General features: G+C 33.2%; 1 protein-coding gene across 3 annotated transcripts in view; it reads right to left on the bottom strand.

The window, feature by feature from the left end:
* LRP1B (LDL receptor related protein 1B) overlaps positions 1–23,675 on the bottom strand; it is a 1,933,102-nt gene that overhangs the window by 471,504 nt on the left and 1,437,923 nt on the right. For all 3 annotated transcript variants that reach the window (XM_050752792.1, XM_050752793.1, XM_050752794.1), the window contains exons 38-41: positions 10,946–11,072; positions 10,660–10,811; positions 10,239–10,363; positions 8,762–9,133 (exon numbers count right to left, since the gene is read on the bottom strand). In XM_050752792.1, the coding sequence (XP_050608749.1) occupies positions 8,762–9,133; positions 10,239–10,363; positions 10,660–10,811; positions 10,946–11,072 (776 nt within the window). The remainder of the gene's footprint in view (positions 1–8,761; positions 9,134–10,238; positions 10,364–10,659; positions 10,812–10,945; positions 11,073–23,675) is intronic.

The following is a 23,675-nucleotide window of genomic DNA, read 5'->3' as shown; positions in this document are numbered from 1 at the left end:
CAAAACAAAACAAAACAAAAAAGTGAAGTATTGCTACCAGGAGTCTTGAAAAAGCAATCTAAAAATATTATAAAGCTATTATTTACAAGTTTGAATCCTAATCACAAACATGGGAATTATATCTCATGGCAATTTGTTGACAGTATCAAGATGGAGATTAAACAAAGGTCAATGCCTATAAATTAGAGAAAAGAAGGGCAGATAGGAGGCAACTATCATGTACATGGTTGCTAATGCAATTAATTCCAAACATGCATATATATGAGATTTGACCAATTAATTTACTAATGGTATCTATGTTAATATTTAAAAGTGATTATCTTGAAAATCATTTATATTTATTTTATTAAATGTTCTAGATGTATAGTAGAGAGAATAATATGACTTGACAAACCTTACCATTTTGCTATAAATGCTTCATATTTTTAAGAACAAACTTGTTATAGCTGTTGTTGAAAATACAGAGTTCTCTCAATACCATTCTCTTTCTTTTCTCTTTTATCTCTCCAGAGAAAGCAAGATGTTGATGGTGTATGATTTTTAATGTGCTTAATTTGTAGATTTTGAACTAATTTTAGGCTTACAGAAATCAAAAATTAGTACAGGGAGTTGCCCTCTATTTCTAATGAAAACATCTCACATAATGATTATATAATTATCAAAATAAATTGCTAAAATTTGAAAATATTACTATGTTATTTCAAAAAAAAATGTGTTGTATTGTTTACAAATTTTTCAACATCACATCAACCATAATATCATTTGAGAACATTTTTATTGTGTTGTATTATTTGTTTTAATCAAATTGTGCTTAAGATAACTATGTAAATAGATGTAGCACTAGTTCTTTTTTTTTTTTAAGTACTGCACAATGAACCATTATTCTCTCTAAAAGTGTGAATTGCTGGGTGAAAGTATATGTACCATTTCACAATTTCAAAATATTGCAAATAGCTCTTCAGAGTGGTTGTACAAAACTGTCATTTTCATCAATTGTGGGTGAAAGTATGGTTTCTCCTCATCACAAAACTTTTAAAAACTTTTCTCAAATTTTGGGTGGATAGTCTCATTGTTTCATTATAAATTTTCTTGATAATTGGAGAGATTGACTATACTTTATTATATTTTCTTTTCTGTCCCCTAGCATAACTTGTCCATATTTATCTTCATCTCTGTAACGGTACATTATATAAACTTCAGTTGTAATCCTTTGTTGCTTTTAAGGATTACAACTATACACCACTAGTATTTTGTTTTGTCTTTTAAATTTCTTCATAGCTTCTGCTGCAAAGAGTTTTTAACTTCAGTGAGATAAAATATACCAAACTTATACTTCCTGATTTGTTTCTGTGTATAATTTGTGAAATCTGTTCTTACCCTGTTTATAAAGATATTCTATATTCTTTGATATTAAAAAAGCTCATCATATTTACACCATTAAAATGCTTGAAATTTATTTTTGAATATAGCTTGAGTTGGAGATAACATTTTGTTCCATTCTTTGCATATAAACTGTTCTAGCATAATTCATTACATTCAATTCATTATTTTTTATTTGTAATGCCAACTAGGCAATGTATAACCAATTTACATACAAGATATATATATGGATGGATCTGCCTCTGAGCCCTCTGTTTTTTTTCCATTTAATTTTTTTTATTGGTAATATTATATTGTGTTACTTTAGCTTTTTAATAATAAAGACTTTTTCAAGGAGAGACTACAAATGCATATTACTTCAAAATTGCCTTTGCCATTCTTGACATTTTGCTCTTGTATGTGAATTCTACTAACAACGTGTGCAGTTTCATTAAAAAAATCATTTTGGCTGTTTTTTGTTTGGTTTTAGAAACAGGGTCACACTCTGTCACCCAGGCAAGAATGCAGTGGTGCAATCATAGCTCACTACAGCCTCAAAACCCCGGACTCAAGAGATCCTCCCACCTCAGCCTTCCAAGTAGCTGGGACTACAGGTGTGTGCCACCACACTGAGACATTTCGGCATTTTGAATTACATTAAATTTACAGATAATTTGGGCTAATTTTCCATAGCTATAGAAATTGATTTTTTTGCATCATGAAAGTAACATTTTCCCCCTTTAAGATGATCTTTTATGTCCTTCGCAAACATTTTATAATTTTCTATGTTAATGTTTTGTGCATAGTTTGTTGTTATTACTACCTTAAGAGTAGCTTTTTAAAGATCACATTACTTTTTTTTGGTGGGGGGCGAGTGGGGGGAGTGTAGTAGCAGGGTCATGCTCTGTCACCGAGGCTGGAGTATGGCGGTGCAATCTTGGCTCACTGCAACCTCTGCTTCCCAGGTTCAACCGATTCTCATATCTCAGCCTGGAATTACAGGCATGTACCAACATGCCCGTCTAATTTTTGTATTTTTAGTAAAGACAGGGTTTTGCCATGTTGGCCACGCTAGTCTCGAACTCCTGGCCTCAAGTGATCTGCCCACTTCGGCTCCCCAGAGTGCTGGGATTATAGGCATGAACCACCGCTCCAGGTCTAACCACATTTCTCAATTAGTCATTGAATGTAGGTACACCATTTGAATTTATATTAAGCAATGTTCACTTTTTAAAAACATCTCTATGCTATGTTTGGTTAAAACACAACATCAGAATGCATCCTACAAAATAAGCATATTGTTTGGTAAAACGGAAACATATATACTTCGTTACAATGTAAAATGTGAAATTTGTTAACTTGGATTACAGGTATTTGAGGACACTCATTTAAGTTTGAAGCTGCTAAGTTTCTTAAGCCATTACTTTACATTTTTTTTTTTTATTAGTGGGAACATATAGATATACTGTTACTGACTTTGTATTTCTAAAAGAAATGTTATTTCCCTCCATCTTTAATAATTCAGTTAGTTATAGAATTATATATTTCCTTAGTAGTCTGAAGATTTTACTCTTGTTGCTGATGAGAAGTCTGTTTAAATACCATTGTCTTCCCTCTGCAGAGTCTACTACTTCTGGTAGCATCTTAAGATTTTCCTTTTTTCATGCTGTTCTGCAGTTTTTCTTCAATTACTGACTTAATTTTATTATTCTCAATGCTTACAGCAAATTTTCTATGTTGAGACATTTCTTTCTTCATTTCTAGTAAACACTGTGTCATTATCACTTTGAGTATTACTTTTCTACCGTCTTTCTCTTCTTTGCCATTTGTCAACATCTATTAGCTAAAAGACTATTACATCTATTAGTTTATCCTCTAAGCCTCACAAGTGTTGTCATGTTTTTTGTATCTTACTGTCTCTAACATTAATTTCTTAATTTTTATTAATGAATTAATTTCTTATTAATGCTTATTAATGAAAATAGCATCTTATTTATGCATTCTCCCTTTCACTAGTCCAATATAATTTTTATTTTATCAATTGAAATTTCTTTTTAATTTTAATTATAGTGATTTTTTTTATTTCCAAGATCTTTAATTGTTTTAATTTTAACAAATTGTTTTCTGACATATGTATATTTGGCCTCCTGGATGTCCCTATTTCTTGTTCTTTTCATACTTTTTTTTTTTCCTTTGCCTCTTTGATGAACCCTAAGTAAATATTCTTCAGATTCTTCTACCATTTTCATTTCCATTCATCTTCTGCATGGTGGGATTTTTTTAAGCTGCCTTTCTTAAGAATCCATGTGTTGTGGAAATTGAATTTGAGTATTCTAAAGGGGTTATTTTTTTAACCTCTTTTTTAGTACTCACTTCTCTCTGCTGGGTGGTTTTAGAATGGACTTCATTCAACCTCTGCGCCTTAAAGTGCAGCCTTCTCTTTCATAATTCATTTGAGTTTTTGCTCCACAGAGCATATGAGAGCTTGCAGAGTCCATAACTTGCAATGGCCTTACATCAGAGCTGGACATAAGGCTGTTTCTGTGGCCTCTAAGCCTCCAGGGTTAGTCACTTCCAACAAGTCACTGGCCTAACAGTAGATGACACATCTTTATTTCAGCCTTGCTTCCCTGTGGGGCAGCATTCCCTGCTCCTTAGTTTAAGTAAGTTTTTTTTTAGATCCCGTCTCTCTGTAGCATCTATGTAGCCTGGAGTCTCAGAATTCTGTTTCAGTCATTGTCTCTGCTTTGTATTTCTGGTCTGTTTATCACTTAAAGAAAAGTCCATCTTGCTTTTTGGGATTAGCTATCTCTATCTAATTTTCATCTTAAATATATTTTACAAATCATTACTGTGGTTTTAAAGTCAGAAATGGCCTGAAAGTGTAGACTTTTAACAGTGTGTTGGCCAGGGATCTTGATTCTTCATAGGAAAAGTGAACTATTGCATTTTCCTCTTTTTATACTGTGAACTTCCAAAGGCTAGAAGGAAGACATTTTCATCCTTATTCACTCACACCTAATAATCTATGGCACACTGTAAGCACTTAATATTGAATTGTATTTAATGTATTCAATAAATTGTATTTAATATATTTAATGAAATATTGAATTGTATTTAATGGCTCTTGTCATCTTTTAAACCTGAGGTCAAAATGTTCGTTCTATGTGAATTGGGAAGTTAAAGAAGAAAGCCTTTATCCCATCCATTTCTTATATTCAGCTATATGAAGGATCAAAGTCTAAATCTGATTGTGAAATTTAGAACTCTCTGATATTTTTAATACTTAAAAATATGAATCTAGTTAAATATTTAAAACATGAATACTTAAAAACACAAATATAGTTTTGGGTAACAAGTTAGAGATGTAACAAAGCGATATATAGTTCTTCAAATTCAATAAAGTGGAATACCTAGATGGAAACACATTTTACACCTTACTTATATTTATTTATACGTGCCAATAACTGGGTGTTTTGAGGGTTTTAGTTTTGATTTGTTTTGTCTGTTTTCTTTTTTGGTCTGGCAAGTTAAACTATACATTTGCCTAAAAAGCTTTCAGAGAGGATTGCAATGGTTAAGCAAATGGCAACTTCTTAGTAGGAGGCGGGGTGGGGTAGGGAGGATATTCAGAAAGATTCATACAAACTATTAATGCCGACTAATTTTAAGTTTTAGTCAGACCTTAACGCACTACTTTATATCTATAATTATTATAATTATTTCTGACTGTCTAACTACCCTAATTCATATGCTAAAAATAATTTAAGACAAAGATCATTATCCTCAGTCAGGGGTTGCCAATCCCTGGACCACAGATCAGTACTAGTCTGTGGCCTGTGAGGAACCAGGAGGCATAGCAGGAGATGAACAGCAGGTGACTCAGCATTATCACCTGAACTCCACCTCCTGTCAGAGCAGCAATGGCATTAGGGTTTCATAGGAGTGCAAATCCTACTATGAGGGATCTAGATTGTGTGCTCCTTTTGAGAATCTAATGCCTGATGATCTGGGGTGGAACAGTTTCATCCCAAAACCATCCCCTGCCTTCATCCATGAAAAAATATCTTCCATCAAACCAGTCCTTGTTGTTCAAAAGGTTGAAGATCGCTGTCCTAAATGATCCACAAATGTGTCACAAATACAGTAATATAATTTTGTATTAAAATCATGCTTATTTATATATTTTTTAAATACCCTTTCTCATAAAATTTTCTTAGAAAATGTATGGGGTGATTTTCCATTTTGTAGGTAAGGAAATAAACACTTAGAAGCACAGAGGAAACAAACAGCAAACTGTGATTTGAACCTCAGGCTCGACCAATGTTTCAAACTCCTGGCCGTCCTGTTTCACTTCCTTCCATATGTTTCAACACTTCCCTACAGTCGGTAAAGTGTCATGGATTCTACTGGTTTTGATTTTGGATGAGAGGATTAGAATGATTTGGTTGTGTCTATATATTTTAATTAAAATGTTTTCAGTTTAATTTACTGAAGCAGGATCTAAAATATGACAAAACTTCCTAGGGCATCTTTGCCTTCAGACATGGCCCTCACAAGCCTTACACTTCATCAAACCTGAACATAACACAGAGTGATCTCGTGAAACATAAATACTACTTTTAATACTCTATTACATGAAAAAAAAAATATATATGCATTACAACACTCTCTTTTTTTTCATCATCTTATCTTGGATATTTGTACACCAACGTTCACTAGAACATTATTCATAACAGCCAAAGTGTAGAAACAATCCAAGTGTCCTTAAACAAATGATTGGATAAAAAAATATGTGGTATGTACATACAGCAAAACATTATTCAGCCATAAAAAGAATGAAGTTCTAATACATGCTATAGCATGGATGCACCTTGAAAACACTACGCTAAGTGAAATAAGCCAGGCACAAAGGACGAATATATGATGATTCCACTTACATGAAATTTCTACAATTAGCGAAATTCATAGAGACAGAAAATATCCATTACCAAGGCCCAGGGAAAGGGGAAAATGGGGAGATATTGCCTTACACAAAATTTCTACTAAGTGATGAAAGAGTTTCAGAAATATAGTGTTGATGGCTGCAAAATACTGGGAATGTAATAAAAGCCACTGAATTGTACACTTAAAAACAGGTAAAATCTCAAATGTTGTTTTATATATGTGGATATACATGTATATTTATCCCAATTTTAAAAATTGTAATGTAATATACCAAAAAAGATTGAGTGTGCACTTGGTGGTGCATTGTATGATGTGTAAACTATATCTAAATAAAACTGTTTCTTTTTAAAGCTGCTTATTTTGGCAGACCAAGACATTCAACATGTCATTCCCTACTTCATCTCACACTAATTAGTGCCATATTACCTGCATTTCAATTGCAGCAAATGACTCCTTGTCTACGTCATGTTTTTCATGTCTTTGTACTAAATATTTTCTGAATGCTTAGTCCAGAAGAGTAATTTTCAGTCTTTTTGGTCTAAGGATCTTTACACTCTTAATCATGATTGAAGGCTCCAGAGTCTGTGTATGTAGGTCAAGTCTATATCTATTTACTGTATTAGAAATTTAAACTTAAAATAAATTGTTTTAAATATTTACCAATTTTTTTTAAGTTAGAATAATGCATTAATTGTGTCCATCTAAATAGCACCTTCTAAGAAAAGTAACTATTTCTTAAAAAAAGATAAATAACAAAAGATCATTGTTTTACAATGTTACAAATACATTTGTCTTACTAAAATACAGCTGTATTCTTCTATCTGCCTCTTTATCCTCTCATTGTGTTGTTTTGGTTGAAGTATATGAAGAGAATCCAGCCTCACACAGTTGTGTAATTGGAAAAGAGAAGAGTGTTTTAATAATAACCTTTACAGATAACTGGGTATTCTTTTATACTACACCTACACGTGACAAGTGGTGGTTACCTAAAGGTTAGTTGCAGTGTGGAATCTGAAAACATGGTGATGAACTTTTCATCCTCTATTACATGAAAATTCATTGGTCTATCTTGCACTTTGAATAAATCATTTATTCATGCATGATTTTATCATGTCATTTGAAAATATTGGTTCTCTAACTTATGCATATCTTCTAAATGTTGACACATTTCATTATGCAATACCCCAAAATCACATGCATTAATATTACCACCATCTCAACAGAAAAGCCTGTTAAGTATTGGGAAGCTGTCAAGGTTACTGTGGTGGTTACAAGACTTCTAATGTTTTACTTCAGAGTTTGGTTTTTACCATTTGCAACACATACAGTAGGTCATTTACCTTGAAGTGACACACTCACTGTATTCATTCTTTAGAAAATGTCCACCACACATTCAGGCTTGGACAGCTGTAGTTTAGTTATTCAAATCTAAATTGTTACTTAAAAAATGATTAAATAAACTAGCTTACCTTTAGTATAGAACTAGGTAGAGGCTTTTAAAAGCATAAGATGAAGACTCATGCAATAAAATAAAAACTTTGCAATATATAGTAAGCAAAAAAGCAGCTAGCTGAGTAATATATTTAGTATCATTCCACTTTTATAACTAAAAATTTCACACACATAACAATATTCTGGGGCATGTCACATGTCAGTTATGGGTAAGTAAACAGGATTAATGGTTTCAGAGATGAGGCAGGGATTTCATATTTAAATCCATATTATTTGAACACTCCACAACAAATTTATATATTACTTTGCAATTTAGAAAGCAAAAAAAAAAATGATTTCCATATAGTGAAATTGGAAGAGTGGGAAATATATGGAAATCACACAAAGACATCAAGAAAAAAGTTGTGTGAGGAATAAGAAGATGGTTTTCATTAAACTTGAATGACAAGAAAAAGGTTTCCCTAAATTACGTGGATAATCCACACTGAACATTATGCTTGAATAATTTTGTCCCATAAAAACATTAAAAATATTAGATCATTTCTATAACATTTTCTCATCAAGTCTGCTATATACATACACACAAAATAATCTCTGATGTTTGCTTGAGAAACCATGATTAACTAAATATTACTGAAGAGATATTCTTAAAGATACAATTTGCCCATTGGAAAAAAAAAATCAATTAAAACAGTTTTATACTGAAAAACTATTTTTCATGAATTTTAGTGCAGTTATTTATAAGAAACAGTATGATAAAATATATTAAACCTTCCATGATTAGAAGCTAATAATCATAATTTGCTGTACATGCTAGCAGTTAATTGCTTCTTTGACATTTGGAGGTAGGGTTGGGGGGGTTGAATGATAATAGCCACATTAATTTCTCAATATAAACTCTAGGAAAACGTAATTGCTACATGCAATTACCACTATTATGTCTCTAGTAACCTAAATGATATTGTTTCCATATAACTATTTAAAATTAAATTATTGTACTTACTTTCAACAATTACTTGTCTGTCTTCCCAGTTGTCTTTAATAAGCTGTATATTTCCAAAGTGTGCGTCACTGTAAAAGATTCGGTTGGTACCTTTTCTTCTTTGATTATAGTCAAAAGCCAAGGCTATGACATTCTTGAAATAATGTGGATTCTCATATGGCCTTATTGGGGAATTTAAATTGGTTTCATCAGAAAGATGTATACTTTTTAATATTGTTCTTCCTGAATATAGCAAATAGCCTTCATGCCTCAGGCAAGTCACTCCATCTTCTGCCAAATATCCATGGGCACAAGCACAAGTTCTCTGGGAATTTCCTCGATAAAGACAGAGTTGCTTACAGCCACCATTGTCCCTGGCACAAACATTGGTCCCTAAGGAAGAAAAATGATACACACATGCACGTGTTTATGTTTTTCTTTTTTTCAAACAAAATTCTCCATAAAGAAATATTAAAACTTTGATGTTGAGTATTCTTTTTATTCTTAATTGTAAGTTGATTAATAAAAAATTTAAAAAGTACTTTTTTTAAAAAAAAAATCACAGCAGTTTAAATCTTGGGTTTCTTATTTGGAAAATCATATTCTGTTTCATTCACCATCCAAGTTAAGTATCAAATTTTTCCCTTAATGAGCCAGTTAAGTATATTAGTCTTTTTTGAAACTTGATCCTTAGACTATGGTGTTTCATACATTGTTCATTCAAAACATGAATTGATCTCACCAGAAATAATGCACTGCTTTAAACTCTATCTATGAGACATGGAAAGTATCAAATAAATCTATGGCTACAATGTGCCCAGCCTCCTAAATATGTTGAGCATAAGTTCTTACTCCAATTTTAAGGGAAGATATAATATGCACTTAAAATTTATTCACCAGTATGATTCTTCTCTGTGAATTCATTATTATCTCCAACATTATTATAACTTCCTTTGATATAAACAAGTTAGTTACAATTTATTTTAATGGAGGTAAACACATTTTAAATACCCAAATCATTGTCCTATAAGTTTAAAATACATTATTTTAAGGAAGTAATGACTTTGGAAATATTTTACACTAACAGCATGACCTTTGGGGATCATAACCACTTATATATAATATGATTCATATTATGTATAAAAATTTCAACTGCCTTTTACTCTCTAATATCCTACTTATGCTTTTACTTTTTATCCAATCAATACGTGTATCAAGTTTTTCTATATTCTTTAGCCAAAACCTATAATCAAGACATGCCAGGTATATAACATGTCCATGTACCTGTGCTGTCCTGGGCAAATATTCTTTTGTATGAAATATGACATATTTACTGTATTAGGCTACTATATGATATTTGTAGGAAATTAGATGTAAATATAAGGTTTTGAGGTTTTAGACTCATATAAGAATTTCTAAGTTTGACAAATGTTTTTTTAAAAATTGGAGAGAAATCACATAAAATATATGTATTATGTATTCTTTCAAAAGTGCTGACCTTTCTCTCTTACTCGGTTAAATATTTTAACCTCCTTCAGGTTGACTCCAAGACCAGTTCTCATGGTTATCGTTTCTGTGGCATCATTCTTGTGGCCCCTTCTGACGGACCCGTTTGCATGTGCTCTGCCAAAAAGTTGAACATACATGATCAACAATCTTCAACTAATTAAAGTCAAGCCAGTTACTTAAGCTGAAGATAACAGATGGGCCAACAGAAGGAAAAGAAACCAACTTTAGTCTGTGACATTGAAATGTTTGAGCTTGGAATAGCAATAGTGCCTGCCTTTTCTGTGGAAATTACATGGCTTTGTGAGATCCTTTGTGTGACCTTGCTAAGAAATGGCAAATCCTACAAGGGTAAAGCAACTGACACTGAAATAACATTTTGAGACTCAAATACTTATAAAAAAATAAATTACCTGTCAGACCAGTAGATGTAAGCCCCAAAGACTGCAACTGAAAACATATCCACATTGCTTCCTGACAGCACCACCTCGCGATGCCCTCCAGTCTCAAGGTCGATTCTCTCTATCTTGTCTGTGCGAGCATCACACCAGTACAATTTATTTTCCTAAATATCGATTGAGAAGTAATGTTACAGACTATTTTTGATTGTTTTATTAAGAAAATAAAGGAACACTGAAAGTGAGTTAATGAAAGTTGTCAGCTAATGCACTTTAAATACTGAAAAGAAATCCAACAGACCTCATAGTCAATGGAGATGCCATTTGGCCATGCTATTCCCATGCTTACAAGGACAACCTTCTCTGAGCCATCCAAACGAGCCTTTCCAATACAGGGCATTTGTCCCCATTCAGTCCAGAATAAGAGGCTGAAATTAAATTGTAAATTTGTAGTATTTATGTACATTTATCTGTAGTATGCAGAGCTATATAAAAAGACATTACTAATAATAACAGCAGTAACATTCACACTAGAACAAAAATAATACATTTCAGAAATTAATATACAGTGTGTTTGTTTCCAATAAAATAATTTTATCGTCAAAAAAGAGTTAACCAGTCATAGAAATCATAGGATGCACTCAACATCCTACCAAAATACCTTTTGTGCCTGCTCTTTCCAGTCTCAAATGCTCTTCTCCAACCTGTTTGCCTAATTACTTCCTACTTTCATGTCTCAACTATTTCTTTCCAGAAGTCTTCTGTGTCTTCCCTGTACCATGTGCTCTGCTTCACAGCACAGATTAGAATGGCAAATTTCTACTTGTATTTCCTTACATTATCATTTATTATAAATATTTTTTGCCCCGAGTAGACTGTAAACTCAACAAGGCCAGTGATCACTCCTCTATTTTTATTCACTGTTACTCCTTCAGCACCAGGTAATTAGAAATTTTGTGGTAAATACATATTTAATTTATGAATATAGACATGAATGCATCACAACTTTCTATTTTGTCCACTTAGACTGCTAAATGTAACTATTCTAGTTTGAATTTTATGTTATCTTGTGAAGTCGTCTTAAAATACAGTTTTATGCAAAAGCAGAAATTCTTATTTTAGTAATCTTCTAAAACAAAATGTAATGGGGGAGGATGTGGAAGAAAATATCATGCAGAAAGAACACATAGAGTATGCCAAAATAAAACAACATGCCATAAAATAAAATGTAGAAAAGCAGAATGTGTATAATCCATGTATTTCACTCATTCATTCAAAAAATTCAATATTCATAGGACTCTACAGAAATCCAGGCTTTTAGATAAATGTAATTCCTTCTTAATTCTTAATTTGAAGTTACATCTAGTGAAGTTTTTATCCAACTATCAGACATCAGCAGTGAATAAAGTTTTAAAAATATGGCAAGCATTGATTCAAAAGCTGGGTGTATATTTCCTAATTATAAAAAAATTATTGTTAATAGGTATATTGCACCTATTTTTTAATAGGTGCATTTTTTATTTTTATTTTTTATTTTTAATAGGTATATTGCACCTAGACAGTGAACATAGTACCTAATAGGTAGTTTCCTGCCCCCCTCAAGTAGTCCACAGTATCTCTTGTACCCATGTTTATGTTCATGTGTGCTCAATGCTTAGCTCCCACTTATAAGTGAGAACACGTGGTGCTTGCTTTTCTGTTCCTGTATCAATTCATTTAGGTTTATGGCCTCCAGCTCCAGCCATGTTGCTGCAAAAGGGCTGTTTTCATTCTTTTTATTGCTTCATAGTATTCCATGGTATATATGTATATTTTCTTTTACCCATCTACCTTTGATGGGCACCTAGGTTGATTCCACATTTTTGCAATTGCAAAAAGCAGGGGGTTGGACATATGAGTGCATGCGTCTTTTTGGTATAATGATGCATTTTCCTTTGGGTATATACTCAGTAATGGGATTATTTGAATGGTAGCTCAGTTTTAAGTTCCTTGTAAAATCTCCAAACTGCTTTCCACAGTGTCTGAACTAATTTACATCCTCACCAACAGTGTATAAGCATTCCCTTTTTCCTGCAGCCTCATCAGCATATTTGAATAATATATGTGAATAGTCACATAAGAATCAGTGAGACTGCAAACAGAAAAATTAAAGACTTATATTTTGTTTATACTCACTGGAGTTATTTAAGTACAAATTGATACTTAACTAAATAAAAATATATGTATTATTTATCTATATTGTTTAATTTGTTTTAATAGCTGATATTTTTCTTGAAAATGCTGTGTAAAATAAACATGTTAGAGTTTTACAGACAAACAAAAATGAGGTACGGCTACAATCTCAATTATATTAATCCTGAAGAAAATTTCAATCATATTTACAAGCTTTATACATCAGAAAGGAAAAACTTTGTAGCATAAAATCCAACTAATATTTTATTGGTAAGATATTATCGAAGAAGTAGTAGATTTAAAAATCTACACTTTTATTAACGTCAAGATTTTTAAGACTTTAAGGTATGCTCTCATTGGATGAAAAATATTATTCCATATAAAATAACTAACTGGCAGATGAAATGCATTGCTGCACTTAACTTTTTAAGGAAAAATATGCATTAAAATGGCAGGTAATGGTATACTGTGAAGGAGGCACTGTGAGACCAGGACAGACATATGCTAACTCATCTAATCTGATTCTTATCATCTATTTTTAACATACTCCAAAGTTCATATAAATAAATAAATGTGTATATTAAACATTTTACTTAATATTAATCTACTTGCAAATGCACTAATAAAAATATTATTTTGAGTGAACAGACCAAATAAACTATAGGTTGGTGCACAAATAAATGTGTTTATTGCTATTAAAAGTAATGGCAAAAAGCACAATTACTTGTGTACCAACCAATCTACTTAGCCCTAATTCTCAGAGCTGTAGTAATTATGATTAGGAAGTAAATGATCCACAGTCCACATGGCCAATAAGAGGGCAAGCCAAGAACCACACTCAGGCTTTACTAATCCAGGCCTAAATTGTCTTCCCTAGGATACGTTGTCTCACTAAATAGAAAGATAACACAGAAATATATAATGATATTATATCAAATGGTATTTTTCTTTAGCTATAAGATGTGTAACAAGAAATCTCCATATTTAAAACCACAAAACAGGCCTGACACAGTGGCTCATGCCTATAATACTAACACTTTGGGAGGCTGAGGCAGGCGAATCACTTGAGGTCAGGAATTTGAGACTAGCCTGGCCAACATGGTGAAACCCCTTCTCTACTAAAAATACAAAAGTTAGCCTAGCATGGTGGCACGTGCCTGTAGTCCCAGTTACCTGGGAGGCTGAGGCAGGAGAATCATTGGAACCCAGAAGGCAGAGTCTGCCGTGAGCCAAGATCACACCATTGCACTCCAGCATGGGTAACAGAGTGAGACTCGAAGGAAGGAAGGAAGGAAGAAAGGAAGGAAGGAAGGAAGGAAGGAAGGAAGGAAGGAAGGAAGGAAGGAAGGAAGGGAGGGAGGGAGGGAGGGAGGGAGGGAGGGAGGGAGGGAGGGAGGGAGGCGGGGGAGGGAGGGAGGGAGGGAGGCGGGGGAGGGAGGGAGGGAGGGAAGGAAGGAAGGAAGGAAGGAAGGAAGGAAGGAAGGAAGGAAGGAAGGAAGGAAGGACACACACACAAAACAAATAATGAAAAAAGTCTTAGCATTGAGAAATAAGTCTCTCTCTGTTTTTTTCCAAGTAATCCCTGTCTTCTAAATTTGTGAAACTTTTATGCAAGAGGCTGAGATAAATGTAAAAAAAATGTATAAAATTATTCTATGTAAAACTATTTTTTAATCCAGAATTTACACATTTTTTTTTCTGTGGAAAACAGTAGTGATTAGATATACTATCATTATATGTGAAGCCAAATCTTACTGTGTAGGAATCACTTTTAGAGTTAAATAATTTATCAACTGAATAAAAGTAAAAGGTTTTAAACCTATCAAAATTAAGCAAATATTTTATGTCAAGGAAATAATAATTTATTTGCTCCTTAAACTGAAATTGAAAGTAAAGAAATGAATAGAATTTGCACCTTGAGAATCTTTGGGGATTATAAACCAAATGTAGAGAAAGAACCCTCTCTGAGCTCGTAAAACTGCATGAAGAGACCTGTCATTTAAGGTAACAATTTACATAGATGCACCTGAGATATCATTAATGAACACAGATTCTTGGTATCTAAATGTGGTCTTCAGCAATAGGAAGAAATGAAAATATTTGTACCTGGTTTTTGAGACCCTACTGATATTAGTATTGAGTGACAAAGTTACCATTGATTTTGAACTTATTTGAGTTCAAATTGTGCAGTTGTGAAATACGTGTTGACTACATGATACAGCCAAGAAAAATTGATTTTAGAGTATCAACTGTGTACATGGAGCCCTATTAAAAATACTTTCTCAAATCTAGAAAATATTAAACTTGTCCAAATCAAATGCTATATTGTATAATTGAATTTTATGTAAATAATCAAGTAGTATTTGTTAAACAAAACTGAAAAGTTATTTATTTAAATAAGTTTGCACTTACAAATTTAAAAACATAATTTTAAAAGGGACATTTAAATGTGGCTTTCAGAATTATAGAAATTTTATCAGTAACTGTCTTAATACAAATATCTGTATTGTCTTAATTAGACTCTAACAGTTTTGGGCAGGAAAACAGTGCAATGAACACATATCACAAGTGAATTTCCAACTAATCATTGACATTTGGATAAATAGGTAAAAATATCACATTTGGTAGCACTGGAGTGCCCAAAGACCTAGCAAACCCTTAATAGACCTTGAAAGTTAATTGTATTTATTTTCTGACAACTGTACAGACTGACATCAGAATTAGTTTAGATTCAGGTATACACTTTTCAGAAAAAATTTTTTTTTTCCTGTCACAAGCAGTTATATTCAAGCTGAAAAAATACACATTCAAATTATTATAAATGCCCATGAATAAATGTCAGAAAGCTAACATTGGTGACAAAGCTCTGATTTTTGTGTAAGAAGGGTAATAGGGTGAGAGAAAGAAAATAGTAAATAAGTCTATTTTTTAAGAGAAACATTATTAAATTTTATCCTTATACTCTACATATATGAGCAGTTGTGAGAAACAAGAGTAGTTGGAATTAATCATTTTATCTGGATTTAAAATTATCTTCTTTGACTGCTAAACTGTTTCCCTGGAGCTCAAATTTGAGTTGCAATTTTTACAACAAATGTGCCGTTTCTTCCTACTTTTCTGCCTTCCCTAAGTGAGTATGATTTAGATCCTTTGTCACATATGATAAAGAAAATCTGAAATAACCAAAAAATGTTCATGTTGGCACAAAAATGAAGATCAGGTAATTCTCTTATGTCGGCAGTTGGCCTTGGTCAAAAAGAGAATCGAGAATGTCATTGTGTCCTCTCCTAGCGTGGGGGTCAACAGTGGGTTATCCTATCTGCAAAAAGTAAGAGAAACAAAAAAGAAAGCAAAATAAAAACCCTACAGACAAACAATAGTAGCTAGCCTTTACATGAGCATAAGCTTTTAATTTCACAAAAGTTGCTTGTAATTTCCAACTTCTTAGCAGATGCACTAGAATCACTCAAAATTCATACAAACCGAATACTCTATAAGTCAACATGTTCATGGCTACATCTTCAGATCATAAGTAAAATAAGATAATATTATAAAAGTTTGAACATATTTTATGAGTAAATGGACATTTTTTATCCCCTGAGGAATAAAATGAAATGTAGAGCTTTCTCTTTTTCTCTGAGGCCTTATTCACATTTTCTGTTACTTCATTTATGTGCAGTTTTGTTTGAGAAAGTATTACAGGCCTATCCCAAATCATTTTTCAAGTCTTAACTATGTTGCTATTGATTAAAGAATCCTGTAATATAAAAAGCACTCAACCACAGGGAGCCGAATGCTGTGCTAAAAGGATGAAAATATAAAAGCAGTCTATCCTTGGACACTACTGCACTTTGCAAATTGTTTGTTATTGTTGGTTTTGTGGTTGATTATCAAACTTATTCTTGCATTATACTCATGCACTCATCAACAAATATTTAATTAGGTATCTATTATGTGCTGGAGCTGATGATACAAAATAAATTGGATTTAGATACCCTCATGAAGTTAACTGTTTAATGGCACAGGTAAATGGGTAAATAAGTATCTGAGAAACATGCTGATTAGAAATATGTAACATTTGCTAGTCTCTTTAAGTCGTAAATGTAGGGGCTTGAACAATGATAATGTTGAAGTGTTGTGGTGAGAAAAGTTGTCTTTCCTGTAAACAACTTCCGAAATAATTTTTTTTTTCTTTTAGGCCAAAATAAAGATAATAGGCCATTTGAGTTGTTCTTTCTGTTTAACCTTCAAAATTATTTAACTTATTTGTTAATTTGCCTCTTTCTTGGTCTGCTATTCCTAAGTTTACCTTTGAACCTTTCTTGATTCACTACATTGTGATTTTGAGTAATTATATAGGACAATTATTATGTGTATGAATAGCACACACTGGAGAAGTGGAAATTATTCACAAACAAAAAAATATTTATATATATATATACACACACACATATATAATATTTCATAGCACATTAAACTTATACCATGTTATAGTTAAGTGTTCATTTTATATATGTATTTACACCCTGCTTCATTGCTCACCTTCTCACTTAAATACCTAACATATACATGTACATATAATATTAGCTTGTTCACATTTATAATTTTCTTGAAGAGTTCATGTTTATGCACTTTTGTATATTCAATATATATTTGATATTTTCCTATAACTATGAATTTACCAAATATTTAACATTTAGCTGCCCAGAGCTTATACTTCTAGAGCTCATGAGCTGACTTAGAATTATCAAAATATTATACAGAAGTTTTTAATTTGTTTCATGACTTGCAACCTATCTTACCCAGCATCATTCCTATGGTAAATCAAATTTATTCCATTTCCTTTACATATGTGTTCCCTTGCTTTAAGATGCAAAATATACTCTAAGAGATGGTATCAAACTACACTACACTGTTGTTATCTTAACAGGTGTTAAGCTGTCAACCAAGACCTTTTATATATTGTTGAGCATACTAAAAAATTACATACATAATCAAAGACCATTTGAAAATATGTACTTATAGAACAGCGAGATCCCATGTCAATCTGAATCTTTGCTATGGAAAGAAAAACTTTTCAGCACGTTATTTACAGTCACAGAAATATAGAGCTAAATTAAGAGAGGCACCATACATCCTGGTGCTTAAAAGGAAATAAAACAAAATTACAGTATGTGTGTTTCAGTTAGAGATTACATACCATGGGAAGTTAACCAAAATTTTTAACATCATAATGGGGCTTCCTATACATCTTTTTGTTGTTAGTATTAAATGACTTCTTAGCATGGAGAAAATTATTATATTTCAATTTTCACAAAGCAAGTAATATCAGAGGAGGAAGAGGAAGTGGAAGAGGAAAGGGGTAAGGGGGAGGGTAAAGGGAGGGGGGAGGAGGAAGAAGAAGAAGAACAAGAAGAGGAGGAGGAGGAGGAGGAGGAGTCAATGATAGATGAAAGAAACTGATTTTTTAAGCTAAACTAAACTCATACATGATTCCTATTTTGCATTTGGCTACATTTTAAAAGAGTTCAAGTCTCTATTGTTCAAAAACAGGATTTGTGCCCACTTTTCATGGCATGTTTTTATTTTGAATTCAGCTAATTCACTCCATTGTGATTGGCATTTTCCCTTGGCAATACCATCTGCCATGTTTTAGCTTCAAACAGAATATTAAAATACTGTACTTTATTCCTATGATATAAATGTTGACACTTAAATGTCTATGTAATATTACCTGGAAATCAATGTTTGAATAATTTTACAAGACTTCATTTTTAAGTCTTTTATTTTCTCTCTAAATTCAAGTCAATAAACATATGGAAAAAGTATAGGGAGACATATATCTCTAATATTTCCAAGCAGTAATAAATACTTCCTGGAAATAAGTTTAACATTTAAATAAGTATATCTACTATTAACTATGAATATGGAAAAAATGTATCCATGTGACATAATTAGTATTTTAAAAATGCTTTTAAGAAGAAGTAAAAGTATATGAGAAAACAATATTTAAATAGTGCTACATATGTCAAAGATTTCTTGTTTTGTGGACCCACATGTAATTCTCGTTTTGAGGTCTCAAAATTAAGAAATCAAGAATATTTACTGAGATCCTCCTGCTGAGTCAGTGCTGAGCTGGTAGTTGCAATGGAGAGAAATAAAAAAAAAATCTAACAATCATCTGGAGCAAAGAAATGAGAAGACTTGTTGACAGATGGAAATAGGTGATGAAAAAATACTGGAAAATCTAAAGTTTCAACCTCTTTTGTGATAACATGAAAAGAGATACCATTTTTAAGAAAGGAAGGCAGCAGATGAGAGGTAGGGGGACATTTTAAGTTTCAGTGACAGATACTCAAATAAATAACTGTAAAGGATATCAGAAATATAAATAAAGGGGTGAAGATATTTTATTACTATTTTGCATGTATTTATTATATTTTTATATTTCACTATATAAGCATGATTTACATTTTAAAAACGTGGGATTAGATGGGTTTAAAAGAGAAATATAGTAATAGAGAGAATGGCACACAAAGCCTTAAGTGAGAATAAAGAGAATAAAATATAATGCTCACAGGAGCTATGTAGAGTGGCCTCAGAGAAAACCAGAAAATGCAGGGTCAGAGAAGGCTAAAGAAAAATAGGGGTCCTTGGATAGACTATCAATGTAGAAAACTGTCCTGGAGAAGGCAAATGGTATAAAACCTGCAATAATAATAATAATAATAATAATAATAATAATAATAATATCTGGATTTGGCTGCAAATAAATTTAGAAATTCTTGTATAACAACAGAAGCTGAAATCCATTTTAGGAGTTAAATGATGAGACAATGGATATAGATCATGATTCTGAGAAGTTGAGAAGAAAACATGTGGAAAGTAATAACATTAATAATGTGTTATCTAATGAGAGTGACCTGAGCCTATCTGAAAGCAAAAGGGAAAGGCTTCATTGAAAGGAACAAGTTAAGGATGATAAAATAGAAGAGAATGATTTTTGCATGAAATGTCTGAGGAGATATTTGTATCCAGAATAGAAGTAGAGAAGTCATTTTAAGGAAGAAAGAAACCTTTCTCTGAGGTTATACTCACTTAAACATTTACAGCATGAATTCACATATTCTGTTTTCCTTGACTGCATTATCATCTATCACAATTACACACCATTTATTTATTGCTTTACCACCGGCTGGCAGCTTTTTCATCTTCTCCTTCCACTGCTGACATTCTATGGAACTTAATGACGTGCGAATACCCAAGATCATAGTACCTCATCTCTATTGCTCCAGGGACCTCCCTAGCATCACCTTCGCTTAATGTAGAGAGCTGTGTGGGTCACTCCTACCAGCTGGACCTTATCTCTCCACTCCTACCCTGGTCTACTCTTGACTTCCCACTATTTCACCACGAGCTTGTAGGCCTCACCACCTGATTGGTAACTCAAAGTTAACCCATTACAACTGCCAACTTTGATCTATAACCTTTTGTTCCTTTTGGTACGCATTTTCTTTTATTTTCTTTACTACCTGTACATTGCCGAGCATTATTATTCAATGTCATATAAAATTCCTGGTTAGATTCTAGAAATCATCCCGGCTAGTCTCATGTTGCTTGAAAATTCTTTGATTCGTTATTGTGGGAAATACTGACTACAATAGCTTCGGAAAAACTTAACCTATTCACTTAAAGCTGATAACCTTAGAAATATAGACTAGCAGTTGTGACTTTCTTCAATTTCATCAATTTAACCTCTAAAATACATTTGATCTCCACATTCTATCTCTTCTTTCACTCCATCTCTGAAGGGGAAAAGAACTAGCACCCACCTCATTTAATCCTCCCAATTAACTAAAATGATACAGGCATTTGAGACCAAGAAATTTAGAAATACCTCAGAAGCAAAGGTAAAAATAATAAATGTCTAAGTGGGGACTCCAAACTGTAGTGGACACCATCAGTGCTCCATATAAACAATCTCAGATGCTGTTTACCATTTCTGAGCTTTCAAATGACCTTTGTCCCTAACAGCTCACACAGACAACTTTCTTTAGAGGATTATCTTTGGGCCACTTGAATCTCTTCTCCCACAAGTGCTGACAGTCAGAAATGTTGAGAGCATCTGTTTTCCCAGAGTGGCCCTTATCCACTGGCTGACTACTTGGGAGTCCGAATACCAAGTTCCATCACTGTGAGGTAAAGTTTAGACTCTAGAGTCCCTCCAGGAATCAGTCTGAGGCCAAGATTATGTTCAAAATTAAATATTTGCTTGATCTCTTTCTTCCCCTTTTCGACTGACGATGCTTCTTTCAGGTCCTGAGTTGACTTCCCATTCTAGAATTTCTTTCTGGGATACCCAATGTAAGATACAAATCTTGCCTCCCTGCTTTCTGTCTTGATTCCTCCTGCTCTGCCCTATTGTTTCTTCCTTGTCAAGGCTCCTCCTATGCTCCCTGGAATTTGTCTCCCCTTTACAATCATTTCCATCCTCTTTCTTCCAACTAGTTTATTTCCCCTTTGCCTATGAATATGTGCAATATCCCCATATTAAGAAAAACCATATACCCTAAAATCCCCTCAACTTATCTTTTATTTCTTCTCTTTCCCTTCATCACCCAGTTTCCATCAGTTTATTCTGTATTTGCTAGCTCCACTTTCTAATCATTCTTTTGTCTACTCTTTATATTTGGCTTCTATCCTTACTCATCTTCTGAAGCTCATAAAGATATGCAATACCATCCTCATCACCAGTTACGTGTTCTGTTCTCTGCTTTTTCTCTCTCCTGACCTCTTTATTGCTGGCACACTGTTCCTTAAACTCTCTTCCCTTGACTTTTACAGTTCAGTAATTTCCAAAGACTCAAAATGGCTGTTTTTGTTTGTTTGTTTGTTGTTGTTGTTGTTCTTTTTCTCTCTCTCCTAATCATTTTATCCCCTATCTGTAAGCATTCTTGATTTTTGTTACTAAACTTCTTTTTTGGGCACTCTTTCTTGGGTAATCTCATACACTATCACAGTTTATTACAGAGCCTGAACTCTGTTGGAATAAGAAAGAAATGACTTTATATTTATCCAACTACTGATTCCATGTATGCTCTACTGAGTATTTCCTCTCCAAACTTTGCTGTCTCAGAAAGATCCCATAACTTCCCGGCCAATTACCATTAAGTGAACAGTATCATGCAGTTAAGATTAATTTTAGAGCACATTCTCTTCCCTCTCTCCAAATTTGATCTGACTCCCTTTGGCATTAGGATTTGCAGTGAAAAAGGTATAGAATATTTTTTTCATTTACTGCTATTTTCTCTTTATTTTAGCCTCCCTCTTACATATTTGTCTCTAGCTCTCTTTATTACTTGGCTTGAGGGCAGGGAAAGAACCCTTTTGTCTAATCCACAGGGATGATAAATTACCATTCTTTTTTTTTTAATATACTTTAAGTTCTAGGGTACATGTGCATAATGTGCAGGTTTGTTACATATGTATACTTGTGCCATGTTGCTGTACTGCACCCATCAACTCGTCAGCACCCAACAACTCGTCATTTACATCAGGTATAACTCCCAATGCAATCCCTCCCCCCTCCCCCCTCCCCATGATAGGCCCCGGTGTGTGATGTCCCCCTTCCCGAGTCCAAGTGATCTCATTGTTCAGTTCCCACCTATGAGTGAGAACATGCGGTGTTTGGTTTTCTGTTCTTGTGATAGTTTGCTAAGAATGATGGTTTCCAGCTGCATCCATGTCCCTACAAAGGACACAAACTCATCCTTTTTTATGGCTGCATAGCATTCCATCTTCTGCAGCCTCTGCTGCTGACACCCAGGCAAACAGGGTCTGGAGTAATAAATTACCATTCTTAAGGATGCTTTACATTTAAGAATGTTACAACTTCAATAAACTCTCATCACACCTCTGATCTTAGCTTCTATGTTTTGTTTGAGACCAAGGGAAGGCTGAGGTGAGAGGGTCCAGGACTGGTTTGGAGTTCACTTGGTAAACTGGAGAAGGCATGACCCCGACATTTTTTAAAAAATATATAGGGAGTCCTACCAACAATTATATGGACCCAAGTTTTCTTCCAGCCACATCACCTGCTCTTCCCTATGTGTAACTCATGTACCTATACTCTTGCTGATGGTTTTTGCTTTGCCACTACCAAATATTTAATTATTCTATTTCTTCTTCATGCAATATATACCTACCCCATCTCAGAAACCTCCTTTTCCTTCTAACCTCCTCCATAAAACTTCTACTAGTCACTATTATTGCTGCTACCACCCTCATTTTTACTACCTGCTCTAATTATATGCTATCATTTTTTGCATTAAACCCAAGATAATTTTATAGTGGTCTTATGAAACTTATTACTTCAACATGACATTTGGATATGAGCTTTAAATTTGAGTTTGATCAATTTTTTATTGTGCCTGAAAATAAGTCTTTACAAAGTGACGCTATTCCTTTAACTGAAATGTGTATTTGTTTAAATTTTCAGTTTAAACAGAAAACTCACTGTGAATAGAGGCAGCATCTTATTCATGCCAGCATACTTCACAGTGTCTACAAGTGTCTTTCATATGTACTAGTATATTGTCAAGATGTATTGAATTGAAGGCTGAGGATGACATGGATAGATGCTGACATGTCCTGGCACACAGTGCCTAGCACTCAATAAATGTTCATTGAATAAATTAATAAAAACTAGAGTATATGAAGATTCTTTTGCCTAATGCTCTCAATCAAGCTAAAGACAAGTAGGTATAGTCATATGCTAAGATGGATGTGGAGAGATAAGAAGTACTTAAGAAAAAGAAGCTCTGGAATATCAACTTAAGGGTCTATAACAGGTTTGAATA

The sequence above is a fragment of the Macaca thibetana genome, chromosome 12, assembly GCF_024542745.1.
Source record: "Macaca thibetana thibetana isolate TM-01 chromosome 12, ASM2454274v1, whole genome shotgun sequence".
In the NCBI taxonomy this organism is placed as follows: Eukaryota; Metazoa; Chordata; class Mammalia; order Primates; family Cercopithecidae; genus Macaca; species Macaca thibetana.
Note: the sequence above shows the minus strand (reverse complement) of the source record. Positions and strands in the feature narration are given on the sequence as shown.